The sequence below is a fragment of the Coffea eugenioides genome, chromosome 6, assembly GCF_003713205.1.
Source record: "Coffea eugenioides isolate CCC68of chromosome 6, Ceug_1.0, whole genome shotgun sequence".
Lineage (NCBI taxonomy): Eukaryota > Viridiplantae > Streptophyta > Magnoliopsida > Gentianales > Rubiaceae > Coffea > Coffea eugenioides.
Genome location: NC_040040.1, coordinates 47,391,371 through 47,417,438, shown reverse-complemented (window position 1 = coordinate 47,417,438; position 26,068 = coordinate 47,391,371). Strand labels below are relative to the sequence as shown.

General features: G+C 34.7%; 1 protein-coding gene and 1 pseudogene across 1 annotated transcript; one reads left to right on the top strand and one right to left on the bottom strand.

The window, feature by feature from the left end:
* The first annotated feature begins 4,194 nt into the window (after positions 1–4,194).
* LOC113774265 lies at positions 4,195–5,655 on the top strand (annotated as a pseudogene).
* Positions 5,656–8,731: 3,076 nt separating this feature from the next.
* On the bottom strand, positions 8,732–25,354 carry LOC113773299 (pentatricopeptide repeat-containing protein At5g57250, mitochondrial). Its single transcript, XM_027317914.1, has 5 exons — positions 22,004–25,354; positions 18,403–18,468; positions 16,973–17,041; positions 13,890–14,025; positions 8,732–8,946 (listed from the first exon to the last, which is right to left on the bottom strand). Exon 1 carries the CDS (start codon positions 25,291–25,293, stop codon positions 22,096–22,098), a length of 3,198 nt encoding a protein of 1,065 aa, XP_027173715.1. The 5' UTR covers positions 25,294–25,354; the 3' UTR covers positions 8,732–8,946; positions 13,890–14,025; positions 16,973–17,041; positions 18,403–18,468; positions 22,004–22,095.
* Between the last annotated feature and the right edge of the window lie 714 nt (positions 25,355–26,068).

Here is a 26,068-nt window from a genome sequence, read left to right as displayed (position 1 = left end):
AGAAATTCTTCCTCCTATAACTGTTGGAGTGACGAAAAGGATTCTTGTAAATATTCCTTCCTCCCTTTGTTGGCTAGATTATACCTTGTCCTTTTTGGCGTTTGGAATCAATAATTAGTGACAGAAATGTCACCAGTCTCGAATTATTGTGGGTTCTAATGCAATATACCACAAGTTTGGAGCCTCCAATTTTAATATCTAATTTAAAAAGAAACCCACAAAAAATGCTAAATCATATTCCTAGCAAGAAGTCAATGGTGTGGATGATTTAGAGAATGATGAACGCTCCGTCACATTAACGAGAAGTCAATGGTTTGGACGATTTAGAAGCATGAACATACCCATCACATTGAATAATTTAGCCAGAGGTCCTTGAACTATTGCTGCAGTCTCAGAACTTCATAGAATAATCTCTTTAGCCCCCCTTCAAGTCCGCATTTGAAAAACAAAGTTAATTATCTCGGACAACGTCAATTAGTACACACGTTGTAGGGAATATTTGAGGTACTACCTCTTTGTTTCTAAGATATATCTCAAAATGTTAAGAGACATTAGATATGTAATAGTGAGATTCTTGATTCGGCTTTTAATTACAGTTTATGTTCTTTTTTCATGTAATGCTCATATGTCTCGTGAATCGTAAAAAAAATAGAAAAGAACATAAATAAAAGAAAAAGTTATTATCTCTTTTTACATTGGATAGAACAAAAAGCATGTTTAAGCGTAACTAATATAGTGATTGAATGAAAATAGTTGAATAATAATTAATGTGAATTAATAGGCTTATGCAGATGATATGGTATAGTTGATGCCATAAGATAAATAGTTCCATTTTTTTTTCATTTTCACTCGATGTCCTTCTGATACACTTCTCACCCAATATGGTATACTATTTTTTTTTTATAACAAAACATATTTTATTAACGGATTGGTGGAAATCGTCTAGTACGATAGATATACATAGTTGTCCTAATGGCAGATAAAACATGCACTAAAATTGTAGATTTACAATTTAACAGATACAAAAGACTTGAGAAATTAAAAATAGATCTAAAAAGTACCATAAATTTTAAAATCATCTTCTCATAGAATAAATCGTTGCATCGCACTCTGTGCATGTTGCAATCGTCAGATTTGCTAATCAACAGTTGTAAGTTCCAATAAAGATGATGAGATTTGCTGACATAGACCCAAATCTAAAATAAATTCAGATTTGACAACTAGATCTGAAGTAAATTCAAATTTAAACAATAAAATAAGGAAAAATAACACAAAATCTCACTAGGAACTTCGAGAGGAACAAAAATTCTCACTAGGAACTCTAGGAGAAACAAAGATCTCCCACTAAGAAAATTTAGGAGAGACTTTATTAGGAAAATAACAAAAACAAAACCTATGGGAGAGAGACCAGTGAAACCATGGTGGTCTCCCTACCAAAGAGGAAGGGATTTAGAGAAAAGGAACAGCAGGGAGAAGTTGGACAAGAATAGCAGTAGAGAGAAGTTGTCTTAAAAAAAGAGATCTTTTTAGACCCCTAGTATACCATTTTGTAAAGTTCTAATTGGTCAAGAAGAAATAATTCTGCTATAATTTATTTAGGAAATTAGAAATAGACATATCAAGAACATGGGAACTGGGAACTTTATCATCAGAAAGATAGATGTTTTCATTAATCATACACTGCTATTTTGAAGTATGTTTTCAAATTAAACTTACTCTTTACAACCTGCTCTTAATGCTTGCTTTTTTCAATAGTAATTATAAAAAGAAAAGATGATAAAAATTTGCAGGAATTGCACTCTCTTTCAAGCTTTTATTTTTTATTTTAAAAAAAACTAACCACAGTTGACATGAGAGAATCATTCTCATTTTTCTAAATTGTTGAGACCTGCGAGCTTATGTCGACCTGCACGAAGACTTGTCTTTGCAAATGAGTATATATATATGATGCCATAGTTGGTTAGACCAATGTTTTTAAACTCAAACCGGCCAGGGAACCGGAGAGGGGGCCGGTTCGCGGTCAGACCAGTCCAACCGGCCGGTTCACCGGTTTTCTGCTCTCTTTTTTTTGCAACTTTAGTGTTGAGTACTTCACAGGTCTTCATTCTACACTTGAATTTGATGGTTAATGTACAATTTAAGATGGTTATTGATAACTTAAGTTTCTAAAATGCATTCACCAATATAACTAAATTTAAATTGAGATAATAACAAATTTCCTAAAAGTTATACATAAAACCTGGAATGATAAACATAATTAAAATATCATAATTCACCACAAGTTTTCATAAATTCATTACAAACATAAATAGATACAATCCAAATGTTCACCAATTATCACAAATAAAAACACAAAAATAAATAAACTAAATATTGAAATTCTTTTACAATCCTTGAAAAAGTCCATAAAAGAGTCCAACTCATATTCAAGACAAACCATTTGAATAACATACTTCCATCAGTGGCATGATAAGCAACAACACCACCTTCACAATTTCATCAACTTAACCTGAAAAAGTTAAAATTTTATAGCTCAATACTTGCTTGTAATATAACAATAAGAAAATAAAATTAACAAATTTTCAGTAATATAAGAAGATGTCACATTAATAGCTCAATACTTTTTTGTGCTGTTTATTAATTGCCATCAATTGACTTTTTGCATACCTAGTATTTTTTTTCCACAAGTTGTTGACTGGTTACATATTTTAAGTGCGCTCTTGTTACATAATGCAATGTGCTATATATACATTGTAAGGACGTTGACTTTGTAACGTGGTAGTAAAATAAGAAAAGCTGTGAGCTAAAAAAGAAAAAAAAATCTAATATACAGAATAAATGAAACTTTCGAGTAAGAATAACTCTAACCAGCTTTAAATGAAACAAACATCAATTGAGATACATTCAATTTTGTGCCAATAAATTTCATGGTTCTAACGACCCTATCGGCAAGTGTAAATAAATGGTCAATTGATGGGATCCTGAGGTTACCATTTACGGATTCACCAAGACATACAAACATGTGGTCCGATTTGGCACTGTTTTTTTTTTAAGCTTTTGTTTGACAACTTTCACAAATCACCTTTAACATGTCTTTAATTTTGTTGCTTCAGTGAAACCTATAAAATTCAAGATGAATGAGCATTCGGTAGACTAATTACTTCAGCATGGAATAAGCAATAAAAACACAATAAACAGCATAGAAAAAACAGAACAATCATTGATACAAATTTTATTAATTTGATACTTCATCCATGTCTAATTTTATTAATTTGATACTTCATCCAAAAAATAGCTTCTCCAAATATGATTGCAAAATAATTAATGATTCATAATTTCATCCTTAATTAATCAAATAAAAATAAAATAAAAATTAGGGGAAATGGATGAAAATTGGGGGGAAAAAGAAGAAAATGCAAAAAAATCGGCTAAAGATAATAATATAGAAAACAAAAACCTTGAAAAGGGAAAAATTAAACTTACCAAGATGATGGAAAAAAGGAAAAGCTCTTGAGTCTCAAATATCTTGTGAAAGTTGAAATTTCCAACTTGTTCTGCTAAAGATGATAGCCTGATGATAATGGTGAAGGCTTGAGAAAATCTTGTTGTGGATATTTGGGTTTGAAAGGGTTAAGAAGAAAAAATTGAAAAAAAAATTCAAGAGGAGAACTGGAGGAGCCATTGGCCGCCTGAAGCCGAGAAAGTGATGGATTGAAAGAAAAGTGTGTCTACTGTTTCTTTTTTTAATGTTAGGGTTTCATTTTTTTAATCTATTTTTTAGTCAAGTTAAGTAGAATTCTCAACAAATTGAACTTGTCCTATGACTGTGGTCTAGTGGTAAGATTATCTTACGTGAACATGGAGACCCAGTTCAAATTTGAGTAGCTTCATTCTTGACATTTTGTTTGAAAATTTAAAAATCGCTGGGTTACGATTTGCACGATTTTTAACGGTTCATATGGTTCGATCGATTTCTAGCAGTTTTTCATTAACTTCCGAGTTTGATACTAGACCGGACCGGTGGCATGTCCGATTCGCGATCCAACCGGCCGGTCCGGTCCAGTTCTAAAAAACATTGGGTTAGACAGGACCAATGTATTTTAAGGCACATAATATTAATTGGCAGTACACTAGTTTTAGCAATTAATTTGTGTTTCTCCATTTATTCTCTCTCCCGCTTATTCCAAGCAACATTGCTATATAACGCCAGCAAAGGCAAGAATATGAACACCAACAATTCTGAAGTCAAAATCATACAAGGCTTTCGCAATGATTTCTCCAAAATTTGAAATAATTTCTGAACAAAAATAAAACACTTTTCGGAAACCCCTTCTTTACTTCGATTCTTCAAGCTTTCGTCCATGGATCAGTGTACATATTGCAGTTTCTTTCCTTTTCTCCAGCCAGCAGAATACTAGCCTAAGTAGTGTCTCTGAAACTTAAAGATTCCTTATCAAAGACACAGTCTTATTACTTCCCATTTGCTGGAAAATTGACTGATAAGGATTTCATCGAATGCAATAATGAAGGATTTCTGTTTCTTGAAGTTCAATTGAATACCCGAATGAATAATATTGTGGATTATCCTGATGCTGAAGATCTTGTGTCTCCCCAAGGTTTACCTTGGGGTAAGTCCAGCAAAGGTCATCTAGCAGTTCTTCAGCTCAGCTATTTCAAGTAAAGTGGAATGGCGATAAGTGCTTGCATATCGCACAAGGTTGCGGATGCATCCACAGCAGCCACTTTCTTCGATGTTTGGGCTTTGATTGCTCATCAACCAGGCCATGTCCCATCCCCACATATCATTGGTAAAGAATTTTTTCCACCATTGGATTATCAACCTCTGAAGCTAGCAGGATTTTCCAAGGGTCCATAGCAGCAGATATGGGGAGGAGAAACTAGTCGTGGTTGTGCTTCTCTTAAACCCTGTAATGTCTACAGCAATGTCACGGCTCCACTCTTTTCAGCCTTCTTCACTGTTTCGGTTCACAAACTTGCACCCACTAATCATACCACCAATGCCAGAATACTCCATTGGAAACCTTGCTTTGAATTTCTTCATCCCTGTATCTGAGGAAAATGAGATGAAATTTTCAGGGTTGATTTGAAAGTTAAGAAATGAAAAGATAAAGATCAAGAATCAGTACAGAACAGAAATGGAAGCTAATGATTTTTCCTTAAACATGACTGCAATACTTAGAGATAGTGCAAAGCAATACAAGCATAACAATTCTGGTCTCTATCATTGCAGTAGCTGGTGTAGCTTTCCATTTTACCAGATTGATTTTGGAATGGCAAGACATTCACGGGTATCTGTTGCCAGTTGCCACTCATCCTGAGAAGAACACATTTATGTTGATGGACACTCCATCTGGGGATGGATTTGAAGCAATGGTAGCTCTGGAAGAACAAGTCATGTCCATGTTTGAATGTGATCCAGAGCTCCTTCAATTTGCTTCTTCAACTTCAAATGCTAAGAGGACTTTATAAAGACTCCTCGCAAGAATGTTACTATTCATTGCTAAATTGTGGTCTGTTGAGTTATCATCTGATTCCCTTTTCTCATGGAAAACCGTGTTGCTCTGTTTCTACTTCCTCTCAATAATTGGAGCTATGATTTCACGTTCATTATGCCTAGAAACTCCTGAGATGAACTCATTCCCCCTGTTCAAAAAAAAAAAAAATCCTCCATAGTTATGGTACTGAACTCGTCATTAAGAATAAAGTTAATTTAGGGATATATCAATTTATATATTCATTTCCCATTTTAGTTAGAAAAAAGAAGCACAATAATTGAACTTGTTTTCAGCACAATTTGCACCAAAAGTAGAACAATCCCAATCTGTTAATTTAGCTCTCCAAAGATGATGGTGAAGTTTTGCAGGTACCTTTATTTGATATTGCTAATACTTAGCAAGAGAAATACAGATGATTGTAATTGGAATCCCACAATATCCAGAAAATCACTAATAAGAATTGTAATTCCCAAGCATTTATAAATTTTCATCAATTCTTCTTGTTTAATTTTCTTCGAAGTTAAACGTTCTAAAGAATTGGAGACTCCCTACTAATAACATTCCAGATTGTATAAGAAAAATTTTACTTGACATTTCTGTTAGTACATGTCCCCAAGCAACTTTTGTTTTGTTTCATCCTCCTCCAATTGACTATTTTTGAAAATTCCATGTTTCAAGGAAGAAGTCCTATTTTCATTAATCTGTGCATTTTCCAATTTTTCGATAAGTATTAATTTTCTCTAAAAAGAAAGCAAGCATGATTCCAGGAATTTTACAAATCTTTTAAGATATGGATTAAATTCAAGCCAAAAACAGAACAAAACTTGCAAGATGCCATCTCCAGCAAAGATTAGCTAGAGGACAAATGCAGAAATGTCTGCTCCAAACCTCGACTGTTCTAAAGGTGACAAGGTATCAACTACTCAGTTTTCATGGTCTAATAGCGATAAATCTGACTTTTATTACTTCATAATCTGCACCAAAGATAAAAAAGGAAGAAAGAGAATTGATCCTTGCCCTCAGTTTCCTTTCTTCACCAATTCATGGTATAATACATGTAAACAGTAGCAACAACTTGAGATTAATGGTGAGTACCTTGATTTTGATTACTATATTATCATTGCAATCAACAAATTCTCAGTGAAAACTGCGACGATTATAGAAATAAGCTTCTTGCTTCTCGTTAATTTCTAACTCATCAGCTAAGTAATTTTTTTTAACTATTGAAAAAGAAATGGTATAGTTAACAGTCGACAAGTTAATTCTTCAGTTTCACCTTTAAACAAAGACTGCATTGTGCAGGTTTTTTAATGTTGCCTTGCTCTTACGTCATTTCTCTCTTTCTTCCTTTTTTTATTTTGTACTTCTAATTTTATTTCGTACAGAAAGTGCGCTTTTTATGTGGTACCGTTTTGCATTCATAAACATTTTTAGTGTGAAAACATTTCCTCCGCTTCATACTTGGTAGAAAATCAACAATATATACAAACGTAAATGTAAATAAATAAATACACCACACACACACACACACACACACATTTTTTTATTTATTTCTGTATGTTTGTGTGTGCGTACATTTTTAGGCTGATCTAATGAAGGATGAAAGCAGCAAAGAAGCAAAGAAGGGATGGAGAGACATCAAGATACAAATTGAAGATAGGGAGCTGCTAGACCAAATACGAGCTGGAAAAGCCAGGAGCTTAGAGACAGCCATGATAATAGAGGACATACAAAAAATGACCTCATGGTTTCGAATGTGCTCTTTTGATAGGTTGAATGTGGATATTGATAGCCTATGCTATATTTTGAGCAAAATTGCTCTTTTAAACTTTCGTGACATGGAGTGGAATTACTCCACCCCTGAGTGCTAAATGCACTGATGTAAAAATAGGAGCCCTTGCTCCAACATTGTACAGTTTGGTTATGATATAAAATTTCTAACGTTTCGGGAAAAAAAAATTAATGAAGGATGAAAATTTGAAGATTGTCTTAGATGATGTCATTGTTTTTTGAGAATTTAAAGTCAAAGGATTATGAATATAATGAATTCAAATATTAGAAAAAAGATCTTGTTATCTCAATGTATTTTACTGCAGAATGTGGGTAAGATTAAAAAATTTTCAAATTTTAAAGTATTTTTGAGTAATGCAAAATCAAGAAAGATAAATAGACATAACAAAGTTACAAAAACATATGTTAAAAAGTTCAAAAAACATGCTCTGTTTGGATAGGTTTTTTCTAGATTATCACTTTCAAAAATCATTTGGCACACAATTTTTGATCCAATAAGTATTAAGTTGACTTTTGTTAGAAAGTAATAATTTAAGTCATAACATAGAAGTGTGTTTGGATCAGGCAGAATAAGAAAAAGTTTCATTCATGAAACAACAATACAAGTGGGACACTTAATGTCGATCAATACATTTGCTCTCCAAATGTTGACCACACTAATTACACACACGACTTCAAGGTAATGGTTAGGAGACCTTATGTTTCATTTCTACATGCTAACTCATTAGCCATGATATCATCAACATGTTAAGGACTTAATTTTTTTTTGTTCGAGTCCTTCACACTTTTATTTATCAATTTCGCAATTACATTAAAGCCAAATAATTCCAAACATAGAAATCAAAGCAGCGGTTGTCAGAGAATAGAAGACGTGACAGATCTTTGTTTCCAATTATTGTCGTCGCTTATTTTTGTAGATTGTAAACATGTCATCCACCATTATTTTACGTATTGTGAACTATTAACCTTGGACAACTTGTAGATCTGTGTGTAGCGGCTGTATCTCCAGGTATGGCAAAATTACACCAATGATAACCAACTCCCCTTCTCCAGGGTGTGTAAAGTATCATCTGGATGCTCATCCCATATGAAATCATGAATTGCACAACATGTAATAACGGCATTAATTTGGTATCATCATGTAGTTGATCACGACATCTCTTAATATGGTGAACCTTTTCTTCAGAATATTGAAGAATTGCTCAATTACATTATGCATAGTTGAGAATCTGTAATTAAAAAGTTCTTCTATAATAGCAAATGCCCCCTATCATCGTTCACTAATATTTACCTGATGTCCTATAAAAGGTGATCAAAATCCAAGTAGATTGTGATAGCGAAATCAATTAAGTAGTACTTTCCTACAATATTATAAAAAAAAAACACTTAATGAATAGTATAGGTGTCATCAAGACATGACCCACAAGAATGTAGCCATATACTTGGGAGGCATAAGAAAGTGATTAGGACCCACCCAAAACCCATGCACATCCTTCCAATTGCGCGCGCACACACACGAGTCGCATGTTGTAATTGTACAACCTAATACATTTTAGAATTGCACCACATGCTTATTGTTATATGCCACCTGTTCGCTCTCAAGGATTGAAACAAGTATACGTGTCCCATCAATAGCATTCTACAAAAACATAATGGATGCTATCAAAATATGCATGTGATATTTGGTATGACACAGAAATTCAAAAGAAAAAAGAAAAATGTAAGTTTGTCAAATCGAACTATGTTAATTTGTACAAACATTTTGATTTACAATAGCTTACCTGGAACCATGAATAAAATCTCGAGTATTTCAAAATTTTTGGATGAATTTCGTCATAGTGCCTCAGTTTGATAATGAACTATGAGAATCTGCATAACTCTCTAGGTACGTCACAAATGTTCCTACGAATGGTTTATGTGGAATGATTGAATCTACCCGTTAATAGTCCACATACAATGGTTATGACCAAGCATAACTAAGGTCATTGCCAAAGTCTCCTCTATCATCACCCATTTATAATAACTTTGTCATACAAATTCATATTGCGTTGACAAAGAGTATAAGATCATAAATGAATACACGTTAGCCCTGCAAGCCTCTATAATTCATGTATAATTCATGTACTGTGTTAGGATATCAACTCAACCACTTAGTGTCAATCACTTAATGTCCAGGTCCTACAGGATTTACATGCATTTGAATTGGCAATTTTTTGTGTCTGCAAGAGACGGGCCAAACATGCCATTGGGGGTAGGACTTTTTAAATCTGAGGTTAGTAAAACTCTTATTTGCCCACTAATAGGAAATCTGACGGACCAGTTTCGCTATTTACCCACTACAGTATGTGGTCCAAGTGTTGATTTTCTCTCTTATAAATGCTTGCAACTAGTAGTAGGACAAATGTCGAACATCTTTTGACAACATCCTTTTCCCAAGTTATCAGGAGACCTTTTCAGTACTGGAGAGCTGTATGGATGACTACCATATGTCTATAACTTAGATGAGGACTAATCTTCGTTCGACAAAGACAACTTGCTCTTTGGTGCCGATGTTGTTCTTTTGTTCGGGCCATATGCTGAGGATTACGGGGGTCCTATAACAAGGTTTCTTAGAGGATCTCGTCGTCAAGTGACAGAGTCTGGATGGTTGAGTTGATGTCTGGACTCAGTACATGAATTTAGATGTTTGTAGGTTCAATGTGAACTCGTTTATGAGATTATGCTATTTGTTAATGGAATATGGGTTTGTACAACAAAGCCACCACAAACAAGTGACGATAGATGAGCATTTGACAATGACCTTAGTATAATCATTGCATATGGATAATAGAGGACAGATTTAACCACTTTGCAAAAATTGTCTATAGGAACATTCAAGAGATACTTAGAAGGTTATGTAGTTTTGCATAGTTCATTATCAAACCAAAACGTCAAGACGACGTCCATCCAAAAGTTCTGAACAACCACAAAGTTTATCTATGGTTCCAGGTAAGTTGCTATAAATTGAAAACGTCTATACAAAATGACATAGTTCGATTTGACACACATTTTTTTTAAATTTCTATGTCATACCAAATATCACATGCATATTTAAATGGTGATCATAGTGCTCATTGTAAAATGTTGTCGTACTATTGATAAGACACACATACTTGTTTCAGTTTTTGAGGGCGAGCAGCTGATGTATACCAATAGGCATGGGTACAATTCCAAAATGTGTTACATATGTTCGATCATGACATGGGATTCATGTATTTGTATGCAGGTTGGGAAGAAAGTGTGCATGTGCAGATATTGGATAGGGCCCTTATGAGTTCTAATTGCTTTCCAATGTCCCCCTAGGTATGCTGTTACACCCTTATGAGTTACGCCTTAATGACACATACTCTTGATTAAGCCTTTTTTTGATAATATTGCATGAAAGCCCTACTTGTTTGATTCTACCTATTGCATTCTACCTGAATTTTTATCTCCATTTATGACACAAGAAGCAAATATTAGCAGATGATGACGAGAGCATTTACTACTGCAAAGAAACTTTTTAATTATCTACTCTGCGTGATGTAATTGAACGATGCTTCATTGTTCTAAAGAAAAATTCACCATATTAAAGAACGCTGGGCTTAACTACATATTAAAGAATGCTGTGCTTAACTACATGATGACAATCCAAGTTAATGCTGTTATTGAATGTTGTGAACTTCATAACTGCATACAAAATGAGCATGCAGATGATACCTATTTTGCAACCTTGAACAGGTAGAGCTGGATGTCAATAGTGCAATTTCACCATACTAGGAGACAATCACTACCCACAAATTCACAAATTGTCCAGAATTGGTTCACAATGCGTGAAACAATGGAGGAAGACAAGTTTTGCAGCCTATAAAAATAGGCGATGATAGCGATTGAAAACGGAGATCCATCATGTCTTCTATTATCTCACAATGGCTAACAATTGCTACTTTGGTTCCTATGATAAAAATTATTTGATTCTAATATAATTGCGAAATTAATAAATAAAAAGCACGGAGGACACAAACCAAACAAAAAAAAAAAAAGTTCTTAGTATGCTGTTGATGTCATGGCTCATGATTCAGTGTGTAGAAATGAAACATGAGGCCTCCAAGTCCACTACATCCAAGAGACCAAGTGTGTTGACCAGTATTAAGGGTGTCATTTGTGTTGTTCTTTCATGAACGAAGTTTTTTCTTATTCTGTCTAATCTAAACCCGTTTCTGAAAAATGCCTTAAATTATAACTTTCCAACAAAAGTCCATGTAATATCTACCGTCAAAAGTTGCGTGCTAAATGATTTTTGGAATTAATAAACTAGAAATAATCTATCCAAACAAAGTGGATCCGAAGGCTCACACTTGATAGACTCGATTTTCAAAGATCCAATGGTCCAGAGACCGGATCTACCCAAGTTTTAGGCCGATCCGAATATATTGGTTTCAGACATAAAATTTCTTGCGAGTTGGAACAAAATGGCAACAAACATTTAAAATTCTCATTAATTTGTAAAACTCTTATTTTTAAATTGCAGCTCTTTAGAGCTTAGACAAACTAATTTATGGATCAAAGAAATCCAAAGAATCAAGTTCCAAAAAGCCAAAAAAGCAAAGTACAAAAAGGCAGAGTCCAAAGGCCCATATACAGATCCAGCCTTGCCAGAATGACTCATGACTTGGGGTGGGCCTCTAGTAGACACAGTGTGAACCATATTTGGCACAGCCCAATTAATTGGCTATTAGACGGGCTTTTTGGCCCTTTAGTAATCTTTAGCGGTCTTTTCTCAAACAAAAGTAATTATTTCATAAAATTTCTATCTTTTTTCAGCTTAAACATTTGCTAGCCTTATTGTTCACAGTGACAATTGACCTTGTTTGGATTGTGATTTTTTTAGAGAAATTTTTTTGCATTTTTCATGAATATTCCTTCTACCCATTTTTCAATTATCTTTTTTTTTTACCTTATATATATCACACCATAAAAAATTGCTACAGTAATTTTTTCGCAAAACTCCTCGGAAAATGCAATCCAAATGGGTGCAATGGGGAAAAGAGAAACAAAAACTCTATCTAAATCATGAGATACACAAAGAGTACAAAGACGCTTCTAGAAAACTTATCATTTACTTGAAGTGAAGGTGATAATTGTATGAAATTATATTATTCCTTCCATAATTCACTAGCATTTACGTCTTTAAATTTATTAAGTGACTCGAGGACGACAAAATTCAGTCTCATTCATTGAAATCATCAGATATTTAGATCTAAATTAGTTCAAAGTTCATGAAGATAACACCATCTTTATTGGCATGAGTAATAATTATCAAATGACGTGAATAAAACTTCAGAGTTGTCAAAATGAACAAGAACAAATACGTTTTATCCAAATCTGGTTGTTTTGGAGGAAGAATTTCTACAACCCAGAATAAAAAGATTCATAGGAAACAAATGTATTCCCGAGTTACATTTATCAAGCTTTTGAAGAATAGGAACATACTGAGAAACATCATCCTCCTTGTTATCAGCCAACTAGAAAAATGAGGGTAAATCTTATATGCACTATCAGTGTATACACTAACGGGTCTAGATGCATGCCATACATGCAAAGTTTGGTGCTCAAATTCAAGTTGAGGTGGTATGGCATGCAGCTAGTCCTGTCAGTGTAGACACTGACACACTAACAGTATAAGAAATATTAATCTTAAAAATAAACCAATGATGACGGCAAAGAAACGCCTTTTGTTGAAAACTTTGATATCAAGGGTAACATAAGGTTCAAGGGTTTCAACAAAAGAGAAGAGAAAAAGCGCTTGCTAAACTAGGTAGAAACAAAATGACATAAATGTGATTCACTTGACCTACCACCTAATACAGAGTACAGATAACAAAATTATGAAGTTACCCACAGAAACTTTTTTTTCCCCCTTTTAAGATCCCAAAGAAACTTAGGTGCTTTTCATTATAATTATCTAAAACTGACATTTCTTTTTCAAACTCAAAATTAAATAGAAGTGCCTTGGTTGGTTTAGTTGTCTGCACCCATACCTTTGGCATCAACTCTCACACCCCCTCTCTTCCTCCCTACACCGTAAGGCCATGAAGGGCGGCACGTTGAAAAGATAAATTGAGAACATGCCTAGCCAATTTTTGTCAATGGACTATTAAGTAGCCTAAATGCTCATCTCTTTTCAAATGAGAAAATTTATATGAAAATGTCTAAACATGTCTTTCGGGAAAATGAACAAAAATTGCCACTATTCATTTCCAAAAGTATCACTTTGGCAAATGAAGTATTCCAGGTAATGTATGATTGATCCAGATACATTACCCCACAAATCTCCAATGTAGGGATCCTTAAAATGCACCTCTTTTATGGTTTATTTGGGTGTTCCAAATCATGCCACATATAATCTAATTGAGTTGAAACTCTTCCATAATCAAGAAAGGTTATAAATCTCACTTCAGGCATTTATTCATGAATCAAAATCCTCAAACATTATGTGTTTGACGATTGCAGGCTTTCAAGGATTAGTCAAGTCATATTTCCTTTTCATAAAGCTGAGCTTACCTCAGCTCCCCGCACCTTCACAGCTCAAGTTTCAACGTCTAGAGTCAATCGAAGGCAGAGTTTAATTTTGGCACCTCACTTTTGAACACAAGAACATTCAAAACACTGAGCTTGCCTGCAGGTCAATCTGCAATACCTAATTATCAAACAGCCATTATTAACATCAAAAAGATATTAGCTTAGCAGCAATAACAATGTAGCAAATTCACAATCTTTATATCTAACAACTAAAAGGATTAAAATTGGGTTATATATGGCAGGTGTGAGCTGTAAGTTATGCACTGGGCAATAAATATCATCTGGATGCCTTCCGAGGAAGCATCCAGCTTAACAAATACCTTTGAAAGGTTTATCAAGATGGAAGTAGCTCAATAATGCATGTAACTGCTTAACATGTCAAATTGAAAACACCACGAAATATTAGAGATAAAACAGTCAACAACAATAGTGTAAAGAGCCAAAACCACAGTTAATAAGGGCATTATCACCTCAAGTGGTGCTGGTTGCTTTTTGATACTAATTTTGTCTCTAATTGCCTTAGTGTAAGTCAGCCATGCTGATATTAAATAATGTAGTCATTATGTTTAGACGGGACAGAGACTCTTAATGTATTACTAAACTAGAGAGAGATTAAACCAACACACTCTACTTTTGCTTTATTCAAGAAATTTCTTGACCAGATTTAATAGATAACTCAGCATTAACACTATTAATAAATCATAATGACTATGGCTGTAAAAACATCCAAGCCTACTGGAGCAGTATATTTTACTGGATCAGTATATTTCAACTTCATTAGTCTACTAAACAAGCAACTTGAGTTTTAAGTAAGAAAGTGTTCCAAATATGCAGATTTTCAAAAACAAGTTAGTTTTATCGGAATTTCCTATATGCTAAAGCAAGATCAAAATTATCATACATGAGCTAGTTCTAGATCATTTTCTAAAGGAGCCTAACAAACTTAGCTCATTCTATTAGCAAATTTATGAGCAGGGCTAAGCTTGAGCTTCTGCTATTATTAAGGAAAAAAGGCACAAAAATGAAAAATGTCTGTTTGAAAACACACAGCTCATTTTCTGAAAGCCATATTGGTGATACTAAACCAATAACTGACATATCCAGAGGAACGCTCAATACTTTTCAAGAGACATCATTTAGTGGAGTAGAACTTTTAGATCAAACACTAACTGAATCAAAATGCATTCTGATGTGCTACCTATTTATTAGTTTCAAGTTATGTGACTTATTGATTGAAGCATTTTTCAAGTTATTGAGAATTCTACAGTTTACCACTTTCTAGGCTTCAAGATTTCGATCCAAATAATCAACACATCAAAAGTCCTCCATGGTACCCAAATTGCTTAAAATTTGTTTCTTAGGGAGAGGGCTATAGTACCAAACCTTTATTTTAAGCATCGACACACTTGAAAACGTAAGATGAGGTGATGATTCCCTACATGGAAGACAGATCCCAGATCTTATGTTCTCATTTCAAGGGTGTACTTAAATGACATCATTATATAATAATTACTGTAACCATTTGTATCATCTATCTAACGAGGCACATAAAATCGTGGAACACATATTTGTCCTTGTATTCAAAATTTATTCTGCACGGGTTCTCTTAAATAGTTGATTCAGATATCTAAGGGCTTTTCTACACTTAAAAAATATTCCATAATAGAAATTAACTCTTTTACCAGGAAATGTTCACCCTACAGTTCTCCTTTTTCTACCCTCAAGTATTGCTCCTAAACATTGCTTTCAAAATACTCAATCCACTTAAAAAGGTAGATATCCACGTAGTTTAACCTCTTCCTTACTTGAAAAAATATCTATGTAATGATTGGATGAGATCTACTCTTCTTTTCTCAAGTAAATATCACAACTCATTTCCACTTAAGCATCTTCAGTAGTCAATGTGTTTCCAGCCATTTAACAGAGTTTTTATTAAGTCATGTCAAATAGTTTGTCTTTCAGATAAAAGAAACCCAAAACTGGTAGTCAGTATTTGAATTGATGGGGTGCTGAACACCTTCCCACAAAAACTTAAACCCAAAATTCAAACCCTTTTGGTGACCTTTTAATTAATATACACTAGTGGGAAAAGTGCACCCTTTGGCTGTGCAAATTAAGAAAAAAAATTTAAGTTATTTTTATTAAAACAAATGGAAGTTATTAGAAGTTTCTTTTCTTTTTTTTTTTTTTTTAGTTGCCGAGAAAAAGAGAAAGCAGTTTTTTTTTTTGGTTGCAAAAAAAAAAAAGTTATTGGAAGTTAAAATAGTGGAAGTTATTAGAAGTTCCTGAACTTTAGCAGTTACTTTAGTAAATCTTTACTTTTATGAGGGTAAAATTGGAAAGTAAAAGAAGACAAAAAATTTTGACACCAAATCAATCCATGCCTCATACTTTATACACAAAAGATATTTTTTAAAATGGAATATTGGTTTCTTCAAAAGTCGATACAATTTTTCCAACATAAAGTATCTTAAATTATGTCTTAAAAGTTCCAATTAATTTCCATTTGTCCTCGTTTAGGTTTAGCTTGCATTCTGCATTAAGTCTAATCCAATATTTTGATCCTAAAGTAGTAATTTTGTACATTGCTGTTTGACAAAAAAAAAAAGTAGCAATGTTGTCCCATATATGACTAAATAGATCTACCATATGGTTAATAAAGCAATCAAATAAAGGAACATAGAAATTAGTAGTCATCTTTCACTTCTATTTATTGTAGTTTTAATGACTAGTCCCAATCACTCAGTGGCATCAGGATTCTACTGTAGAAGTGAGGCTTAATAGCATTCCTGTAGCCTTGACATTTAATAGAGTTAGAAAAGCTAACTCTTTAAGTATTCCACAGATGCAAAATAGATAAAGAAACACATTGAATCTACAAAACATTGAGCTTAGCTACTATAATATCTAACTATTATTCATTGTTGCATCAGTCTAACAATCAGGAGCACAGATTGACAAATGCAGCACTGACTTCTCTTGAATTTTTCAGTTACAAGCTTGGTATCTTTAGCCATGAGATGAAGATAAATTTTTTTTTTTTTTAACTGTGGCATGAAACTCACCTTAGATTGGTAGAACTGCAATCTGAAGAAGACTTGTTCTGCTTCACTGTGGAAAGACCAGCAGAAAGTCTGAGACAGAAGAACAAGTTTTTGAAGAGAATTGCAAGAGCCATACGTACTGAAAATACTCAAATGCAACAAACATATAAGTACACAAAATAGATTACTAAAGAAAGATATGTCCTCAATAAACAGGATCAACAGAGCCTTCATTTTTTCTTTGTTTTTACCACTAAAATTATGAATAATATTAGGTGGAATATAAAAATTTTAACTGCATGATTAATTCAAATCAGAGTGTATACTTGTAATCATAGGAGATGGAGCTGAGCTTACGTAATTGTAGTAATGATGGAGCATGCTCGATCTTTAATTTGGTGCTGTTTAGTATGTTGTTAGTTATGCTTTGTTGCTAAGTCCTGCAGTAGTTTTAGGAACAGTTACATATAGCTGTTGCACATGCACTAGGCATGTGCCTCAACGGCATTGTGTGCTTTGGCCACTTTTAGGTTTAGAGCCCTATGAATACTCATTTTATGTACTGCAGCAGCAGCAGCAGCAGCTTTCAAATCAGTTTATTTGGCTAAAGTTGTATCAGTTCTCTTCGGGTCTCATATAGCCTAGAAGCTAACTCATTCAAATTTTTCTAATTTCTCTCCAATTCTGTAACTCAATGCTGCTAGCTAAAGTTCAGGCAGTTATCTGCACTGCATAGCAATTTTTTCAAGCAAGTAGGCATCACATTTGCTGCAAGTATACATGGGAAAAAAATTGCATAACAAGTTATGTAATAACTAAAAAATGACTAGTATGATCTTCAGAGAAAAATGTTGAATACCAGAAATGAAAACTGTTATAATTAATATCACCTACCCTCCTTCAGCCACAGCAGCATTATACAATGTATGAATCATGTAGAATTATTATCTTGATGCAGAAACTACTTGATACCCAAAAAATGAACCCGATACCATCACTCATTAAGAGATCAAACTAATAACATTCAAATGAGTATGGTTCTAAGTCTTCATAGCTTTCAATACGACTATATCTGACCTTCAGATACAAGCAGCCAATCATGGTACTTGTGATTAGATGGTAATGAAACTCAAAAAGGATGATGAGGCCACATCCATTTTAAGTGAAATAGCTTGGAATAGTCAAATGATATTTTGGTATTTAGGCAGTGCTAAGTCTACAAATTTTTGGAACAAAGACATTAAATAGAGTACAATTTAGAATGCAAAAGCTTACCCAAGTAAAAAGAAGAGTTCCATAATCTACGCAAAAAAGTGGCAAAAGAAACTTCCCCATCACATGGTTGGACTAATGTTATTTACTAAAGTAAAGACCTAATTACCAAAATACAGAAGGAAAGCAAAATAAAACTGAACAAAATAACGTAAATTATGTGGAAACATGGGGAATACCTGATTATCATTTAGATTCAAGCCTTCAACTGATATGCAAGCACTATTGCATGTAGACATGAAAATCTGAAAAAGAAACCGGCCAAGAATTAAAATAGAAAACTCTAAATGCATAAACTCAAAGAGAATGTGATCTGATCAGAAGATGATCAACTAAAAGGTTTACAGAATGAGATATCCAGCAGAAACAGTCTTTTGCAGGAGGGAACAAACAATGGAAACACTTTTCATAAGAGTTGCCGGCTAGAATAACCATCATCTACTAGAAGTTTGCTAAAGGGTAAAATACAAGGAACCCCCTTGTGGTTTCGCAAAAAAACATCTTACCCCCTATCGTTTAGAAACCTCCACATAAACACCCTAAACTTCATAACTAAAGCGGAAATTGACCTGTAACCGGGCGTGCGACCTAGTGACGATGGGTATGCGAGATTCCTTTGAAAAGATCTTGAGTTTCATTCTTAGGGAAAGAAAAAGCCGCTTCTCCCATAAATTATAACTTTTTTGCCTTTAGTTTTCTTTCATTTTCTCTGATACACTGGATATCGTCCATCAAAAACTAATAAAATTTGATATAGTTTGGAACAGGAGCTCAGCAATTCGTGGGAAATCAAAGCCACTCCTACGATTCTCTTCCTCAGAGATGGCAAAATGGTAGACAAACTCATAGGTGACAACAAACAAGATCTCCAAAAGAAGACAATGGCCATTGCTGAATCTTGTTCAGATCTGACAACCCCATGATTGAGTTGCCTGTCTTCCGAATGTCTAAGGCGTATATCAATTTTCTTCAGCAATTTTGATACTCGAAAATCGGACCTCAGAGAACAAGGTGATCAATTTTCTTCAGCAATTTGCTGAATCGGATCTCAGAGAACAAGGGATCAATTTTCTTCAGCAATTTTCTTCAGTAGTAGTAGTAGTAAACACAGAATTGAGTGCCCACTCAATTATTGATTGGGGATTTTTGGCGAAAAATTTGGGAATCCACTCATAAGGGGAGTGGTCATGCCGCTACAGATGAGGAGAAGAATATGGCCTTCTGCCTCGAGATTGAAGCTATAGCTGAGGAGATTGCCCAGAAACTTATTCGTTTCCATGAAGAAATGATGGTAAGAATTCCTAAACAAATTAGCCCTTGATTGTGCAACAAAAACCAAGCGCTTGATTGCTGAAGTTGAAGAAGCTCTTGACCATGTGTACTTGATGCAGTCAGAAGGGATCAGCAGCAGCAGTTCATTCCGATTCCAACTCCTCTCTCTCCCACTTCTTGATGTCTCCTTTTGCAATGATTTATTTGCATATGTACTATCAACTATGTCCGCAATCGAGACTATGGTTAATCATTATCATGTATGGGACCATTTCCGTTCCTTGATGATAGAGTATCTGACACCCGATGGTACCTTGTTTGATTGCTACAATATATTCATCATCATTATCATGCCAGTGGACTGCAGAGTTTTGATGCTTGCATTGGCATTTGATTCAAAGTTCCAAGGCAAAGCTTTCAAGCTTACGTTTCTGGATATGCATTGGATTGTCAATTCCTACTAATTTAGCAGGCCACGGGTTAGATGAGGGTATTTGACCTGCTGCCGGTAACTAAGCCGGTTCAAAAGGTAATTTCCACTTTAGTTATGAAAGTTAGGGTGTTTATGTGGAGGTTTTTAAACAATAGGGGGATAAGGTGTCTTTTCGGGAAACCACAAGGGGGTTCCTTGTATTTTACCCTTTGCTAAATGAAAACTCTTCCAAATGCAAGATAATGGTTGGTACTCTCCTCTTTCTATATGTTTTTAAAACCCAGTCTATGAACAAAACAACTCTTTGGACAAGTGATTTCTGAATGAGGCAATAAGTAGGCTGCACCCAAGTAACTTGAACAAGTTTCTTTTTTGTCCCCATCAGAAACTCTACAGTTTCTCCCCTTCCAGATGGACCAAGTGGTATTATTTACTCACCAAAAATATGTTTATATATGTGCGTCTGTGTGTGTGTGTGTGTGCATATACATGTATGTATGTGTGTGCGTGTGTATATAAAGAACATACAATTTTATCTAGATAGTTTTGAATTCATGAGCATGTGCATCCTGTATGTTTCTAAACTACTAAAAAATCTCCTCACTAAGAGTAACACTATAACATGGTTTAGTTAAACATGAAAAAAATAGTTAGAATTCTTCACAAGAGTTCATGGAGCAACAAAAGAGACCTAGTTAGTTTAGTAACAGATGAGAACATTTAGAAATAATGACAAAGAGAAAAAGAGGAAGTGTCTGGATGCTTCTACAGTCCTATTGATAGAGATAGGTGACAAAAATCCACTAAGGTTTATAGGAGACGTGCGAAGGATGTGTCGAATGCCCAAGCATTGATTTGGCATGCTTTTGATGACAAGGAACCAACTTGGGAGTTGGTTTGAATTCTATGGAGTTTATTTTCTGATTTTCGCCGGCAGGGGTATTTTAGTAATTTGAATTAGCTGCAGGAATTTTATGTTTATGGTAATTTTCTGTTTAGTAGTTATTTTTGGTAATTAGTATTTTAGTTGTTATAGGGAATAAGAAAGCTTAGCTTTCTAGCTTTCTTCTAAAATTCTATTCTAGTTAGGAGTCCTAATTAGGATTGGAATGAGCTTTGTTCTAAGGTCTATAAATAACCACTTCTCCACAAAGAGAAGTCGGTTTTTGGTCATTAATAAAATTTTCCTGCAAACTTAATGTCTTCCTTAGGGCTGTGTGATACATCCCAACTTTAGGTGTGAGGCCTAAAGATTCCTAGGAGTGATTCCTAGAATTACCAATCAGTTTTCACCTTCTTAATTCTGCCATCCTATTCCAAGTTGCTATTATAAGTTCGGTGACATTCAATACCTAAGCTTTTCTACAAAGCTGTTGTGCCTACCAAGTTTTCGTGCTGCGTCACCTATATTATGAGAAACAATTTAACTCTTCCAGAATATGCAGAAAACAAGAGTTTAAACTAAAATATTGAAATATTGTTGAGCTAACGTACAAATACTTTCTTGATTCTTGGGCACTCCAGAACATAGCAAAATTAGTACTCATTAGATGCCATTGTTACGAGTTAAGGCCAGAGACAATCACCAATGTTCTCTGAACGAAACAAACAATCATCAAGTCCAAAAGATTGCAGATGGAAACAGAATATTCAATTTCTAAAAATTATACACATATTCCTAATGATGGCAGAAATATAAAGGGAAACAGAAGGTTTTCCTACTTCCTTGAAAAATCACTCAGATGTTCTTGAACTCGATGTTCCACACATTAAGGATCAGAAAAGAGGAAAAATCATGAAAGGATGCCATCCACATCTAACAGGGAAGGATTAATCATATGATTGCAATCACCATAAGGTATAAGAATCTAAGTAGCAAGTACAGCTATTGACAATGTAACATTGCAATACACTCTGCAAGACAACTTGCGCAAAACCTTCACCAAAACCAAGGACAATAAAGATCCAAATCACAGCTTAGCAATTACATAATCAAGAAAAAAGATCAAAAGGAAAACTATCCAATATTTGAAAATAACGTTGGAAAACCAGAAAAAGGATATACATAGATATACCTCTGGCTGCACATTATTCTCAACCAGCATCTGAGGGAAAGAAGATACACCCACAGCTTAAATCACTTCACCAGAGTTTTTTCAAATAGTCTCTACAAGAAACCAGAGATCATTTCCACCAATTTATTTGCTTTTCTGATCTCCCCTTTTGAGCACAGTGAAGCAGTAAGCTCATAGGAAGAATCAAAGTCCAGGAATCCAGATATTTTCTCATCCTGACAACTGCAAGTCTCAGAAACGTTTTCCAGTTTCTCATCATTGGGTGCTCTATGGTCCAAATAATTCTCAGTAGTGCAGGTGAATGATTCAGATTTTGTTGTATTAGCCAATATCATATCACGTGGCTCACGTTTTGCAGATGCATCATTAGAAATAGATCTCTTTCCAACAGGAAAAAACATGGATCCAATTTCATCAAGGATGGCAACAGCCTCCTGTATACTTCCTCTTTCACACAAAATAACAAGAAAATTTTGCACATGCTCCATGTCAACTTCCGTGTCAATTGTATTCAGAAGATCAGTCACTGATTTTGCTTGAAGCATCTCCCTTAAAATGGTTCGAGATTCTTCCATCCTTCCTTTATCAACAAGGCCTCTTATTAAATACATGAAACCTAGGAAATCTGGTAATATCCCCTTTATCTTGAACTCCGAAAAGAACCACAGTGCTCCTTCACTGTCACCCTTTTGGCAATATGCATAAATAACTGCACTGACAGTAAACTCATCCGGCTTAAGGTCTACTACTTCCAGATCAGAAAACAGTTTTAGAGCTTCCTGTATTTGACCTAACTTGCAATAACCATTGATCAGAGAGTTATAAACACGAGTATTGGGCTTAATGTTCATACATGACATGCTATCAAATAGCCTTCTAGCATCCACTAAGAGTCCTTCTTTCGAGAGCGAGTTTATGAGTATAGCATATGTGGTTTCTGTAGGAATCAAATTAATGTCCTGCAACGAATCAAATAACCTTAGAGCTTCAACAAGACACCCTTGACGACACAGTCCATTAATAACTGCATTATAAGTTGCAATGCTGAGAGAAATTCCCTTATTCCTTGCAAAATCACAGAGATCTAAGGCCTCACCAAGATGTCCCTCTTTGCAGAGTCCACTAGTTATGCTAGTGTACCTAAACATATCCATATCAGGTAATTTGTCTTGTCCTCCCACAATCAGCTTGTATGCATCCAAAGCCCTACCATTTTTCCTCAGCGTCTCAAGAACACTTGCAGAAAGAGTGACACTTGACAAGTTCTCATTCATCTGTCTTAGAAACTTAAGAGCCTTGTTGACATCATTCATGCACATGTAATCTAATAGTATTCTGCCTACCCTAGGTTCATTCATGCCACATTGTTTAAGAAACATAGTCAATATGATTCGAGTTAAAAATTTTTTGCCATCTCTTAAAAAAGTTTTCAAGATTAGGTAGTAGGGCTTGCTCATCAGCACGAGTCCATTTGTCCTCGTCACCATGAAGACATCAAACATTATGTCAGAAGAACCCTTCCAATACAGGATACTAATGGCATTGTTACATAAAACTTCAACTAAATCACCACCAATATTTGTCATTCTTTGAACCAAATAGGAAGCTTCTCCTGCACCTTTAGTATCACAGGTCACATTCACCAACCTCATAAACAGCATCATATCTACTGACAAGTTTCTTTCAACCAGCTCCATGAACACCTCAATTGCCATATCAACCATACCATTCTTGCAGAGCCCATGAATAATACAATCATAACATGCAGTTGACGAAGAATATGGCGTCCTTCTAAATTCATCAAACATCTCAAGTGCCTGATCAATCCTTCCTGCTTTACAGTAGCCATCGATCATAGTGCAATAAGTAACAGAATTTGCAGTCAAGTCCATTTCTGGCATTCCTTTGTAAATGATAAGGGCATCCTCAAATAGGCCAATCATAAATAAGGCTTTGATAAGTATGTTGCACATAGCAACATCAGGAGATATTCCAGCTGCTTCAAATCTCTTTTTAGTTTGTAACATGCCTGCGGCATCGTTTTCTCCTACATAACCATGTAATAGAGTACTATATGTGAAAACATCTCCAACTATGCTCTTTGAGATATCATCTGCTTCAGAAGTCCTTCCAGCTTTGCACAATCCATTAATAATAGTGTTGTATGTGACAATACTAGGCTTTATACCCTTGTTGTCCATCTCATCAAGAAGCCTGAAAGCACAATCAAAATCGCCCTTCCTGCAAACCCCATCAATTAATATTGCATAGGTAAATTCATCCACCTCTATGGCAAAAAACTCAACCATCTTGAAGAAAGCAAATGCCTCCTTCAATTTCCCTCTCTTGCAGAATCCAAACATGATTGCAGTAAAAGTAATTAAATTCGGCTTCACTCCATTCTTTATCATCTTACTTAAGAACCCAACTGCCTTTTCTACATTTCCTTGCTTCGAAACCCCATCTATAAGCACAGTATAAGCTACCACATCCATTTTCACTTTCGCATTAACCATCTCTCTGTATTTTCGAAATGCTTCCTCAATTATTCCTTCTGTAAAATATTCATAAATCCAATTACTATAAAATACAACATCGAATGACAATCCATCATTTTCCATTCTAGCTACCATTTCAGAAGCCTCCTCAATCCTACCAAGCCTAAAATAAGCACTCAAAAGAGCTGTATAAGTAACAATATTAGCCTTCAAAGCACCTGAATTTACAGCATTCTCATAAAACCCGACTGCAAGTTCAGGCTTCCCAATCTTCACAAAACCATAAATTACAGAACTACATACAAAATTATCAAAAGGATAATTAACTTCCCCACTACTCATCAACTCTAACACTTCAATAACTCTATCCATCTTCCCCTGAGAACTAAAACTATGAATCAAACAACAAAAAGTAAAAGAAGAAGGCAAAATACCACCAATCTTCAAGAAATCTCGCAATACGTAAAGACCCTTTTCAGGATCATTCTCCTTTCTGCAGAAACCTTGAATTAAAGTCTCAAAGATTCGATTTTGATCAAGAATCTTGGTTTTCCCCATGTGGGTTCTCAAGAAATGTAGAGCTTCTTCATATTTCTGCTCTTTGAGTAAAGCTTTAGTGAAGATTGTCAGTGTTTGGGAGTTTCCTTTGATTTTGTTTGAGCTAATTTGGGAGAATAAATAAAGAATGAATTTTGATTTTTGGGTTCGGGAGAGGAAGAAAAGGAAGTTGTTGAAGTCCTTGAGTGTTGGAGTGAAACCACTTTTTAGAAGAGAAAGGAGTGATAGAGTCATGGAAGCCCCCCCCTTCAACGTGACTTGGTTGTGGTGGTGGTGGTGGGGGTGATGACGGAGAAAAGTGGGCTGCGGATGCAGTGGAGGGGCGGTGCAGCGGCGGGGAGCCGGGGCTTGGTGGGGCTACTTGGTGTTGTAAGTTTAGAGTTTAGACCATGTGTTAATTGCACTAAATTCCCTTCGACTTTTCAACAAGTTACACTTTCCCCCCTTGGTTTTTTTTTCCACCTTAAAGGCATCTTACACGTTATTTTAATTTGGAAAAATCGTCCAAAATGTCCCTCACATTTTGTAAAGTGACTTTTTTCGTCCCTCACTTTTAAAAGTGTAATTTTATGTCCCTTACATATTCACATCGATCAAATTTAGTCCCTAACTAGGTTTCCGATCATTTTTTGGCCGGAATCCATCACGTGCAAGGCACGTGATTATTTTTGAAGGGTAAATTTGTCAAATTATATTTTACATAATCTAATCTATAGTTCTCCACATTTTATAAAACAAATTTTTTCGTCCCTCACATTTTATAAAATAATTTTTTCATCCCTCACATTTCACAAAATGAATTTCTCCATCCCTCACATTTCAAAAAATGAATATTTCCATCTCTCACTAATTATGTGTGTGAGGGAAACCCTAACAAAAAAAAATATGTGTGTGAATACATTTTGTTTAAACACATGTATATGTCTATTTGATTTTACTTAATAATACGAATAGCATAAATATATGTATGTGTCTATTTGATTTCACTTAATAATACGAATACCATATA

What these genes read in the sequence shown, in the direction of transcription:
- LOC113773299 (XM_027317914.1), bottom strand. Translation starts at nt 25,293, where the DNA reads ATGACTCTATCACTCCTTTCTCTTCTAAAAAGTGGTTTCACTCCAACA.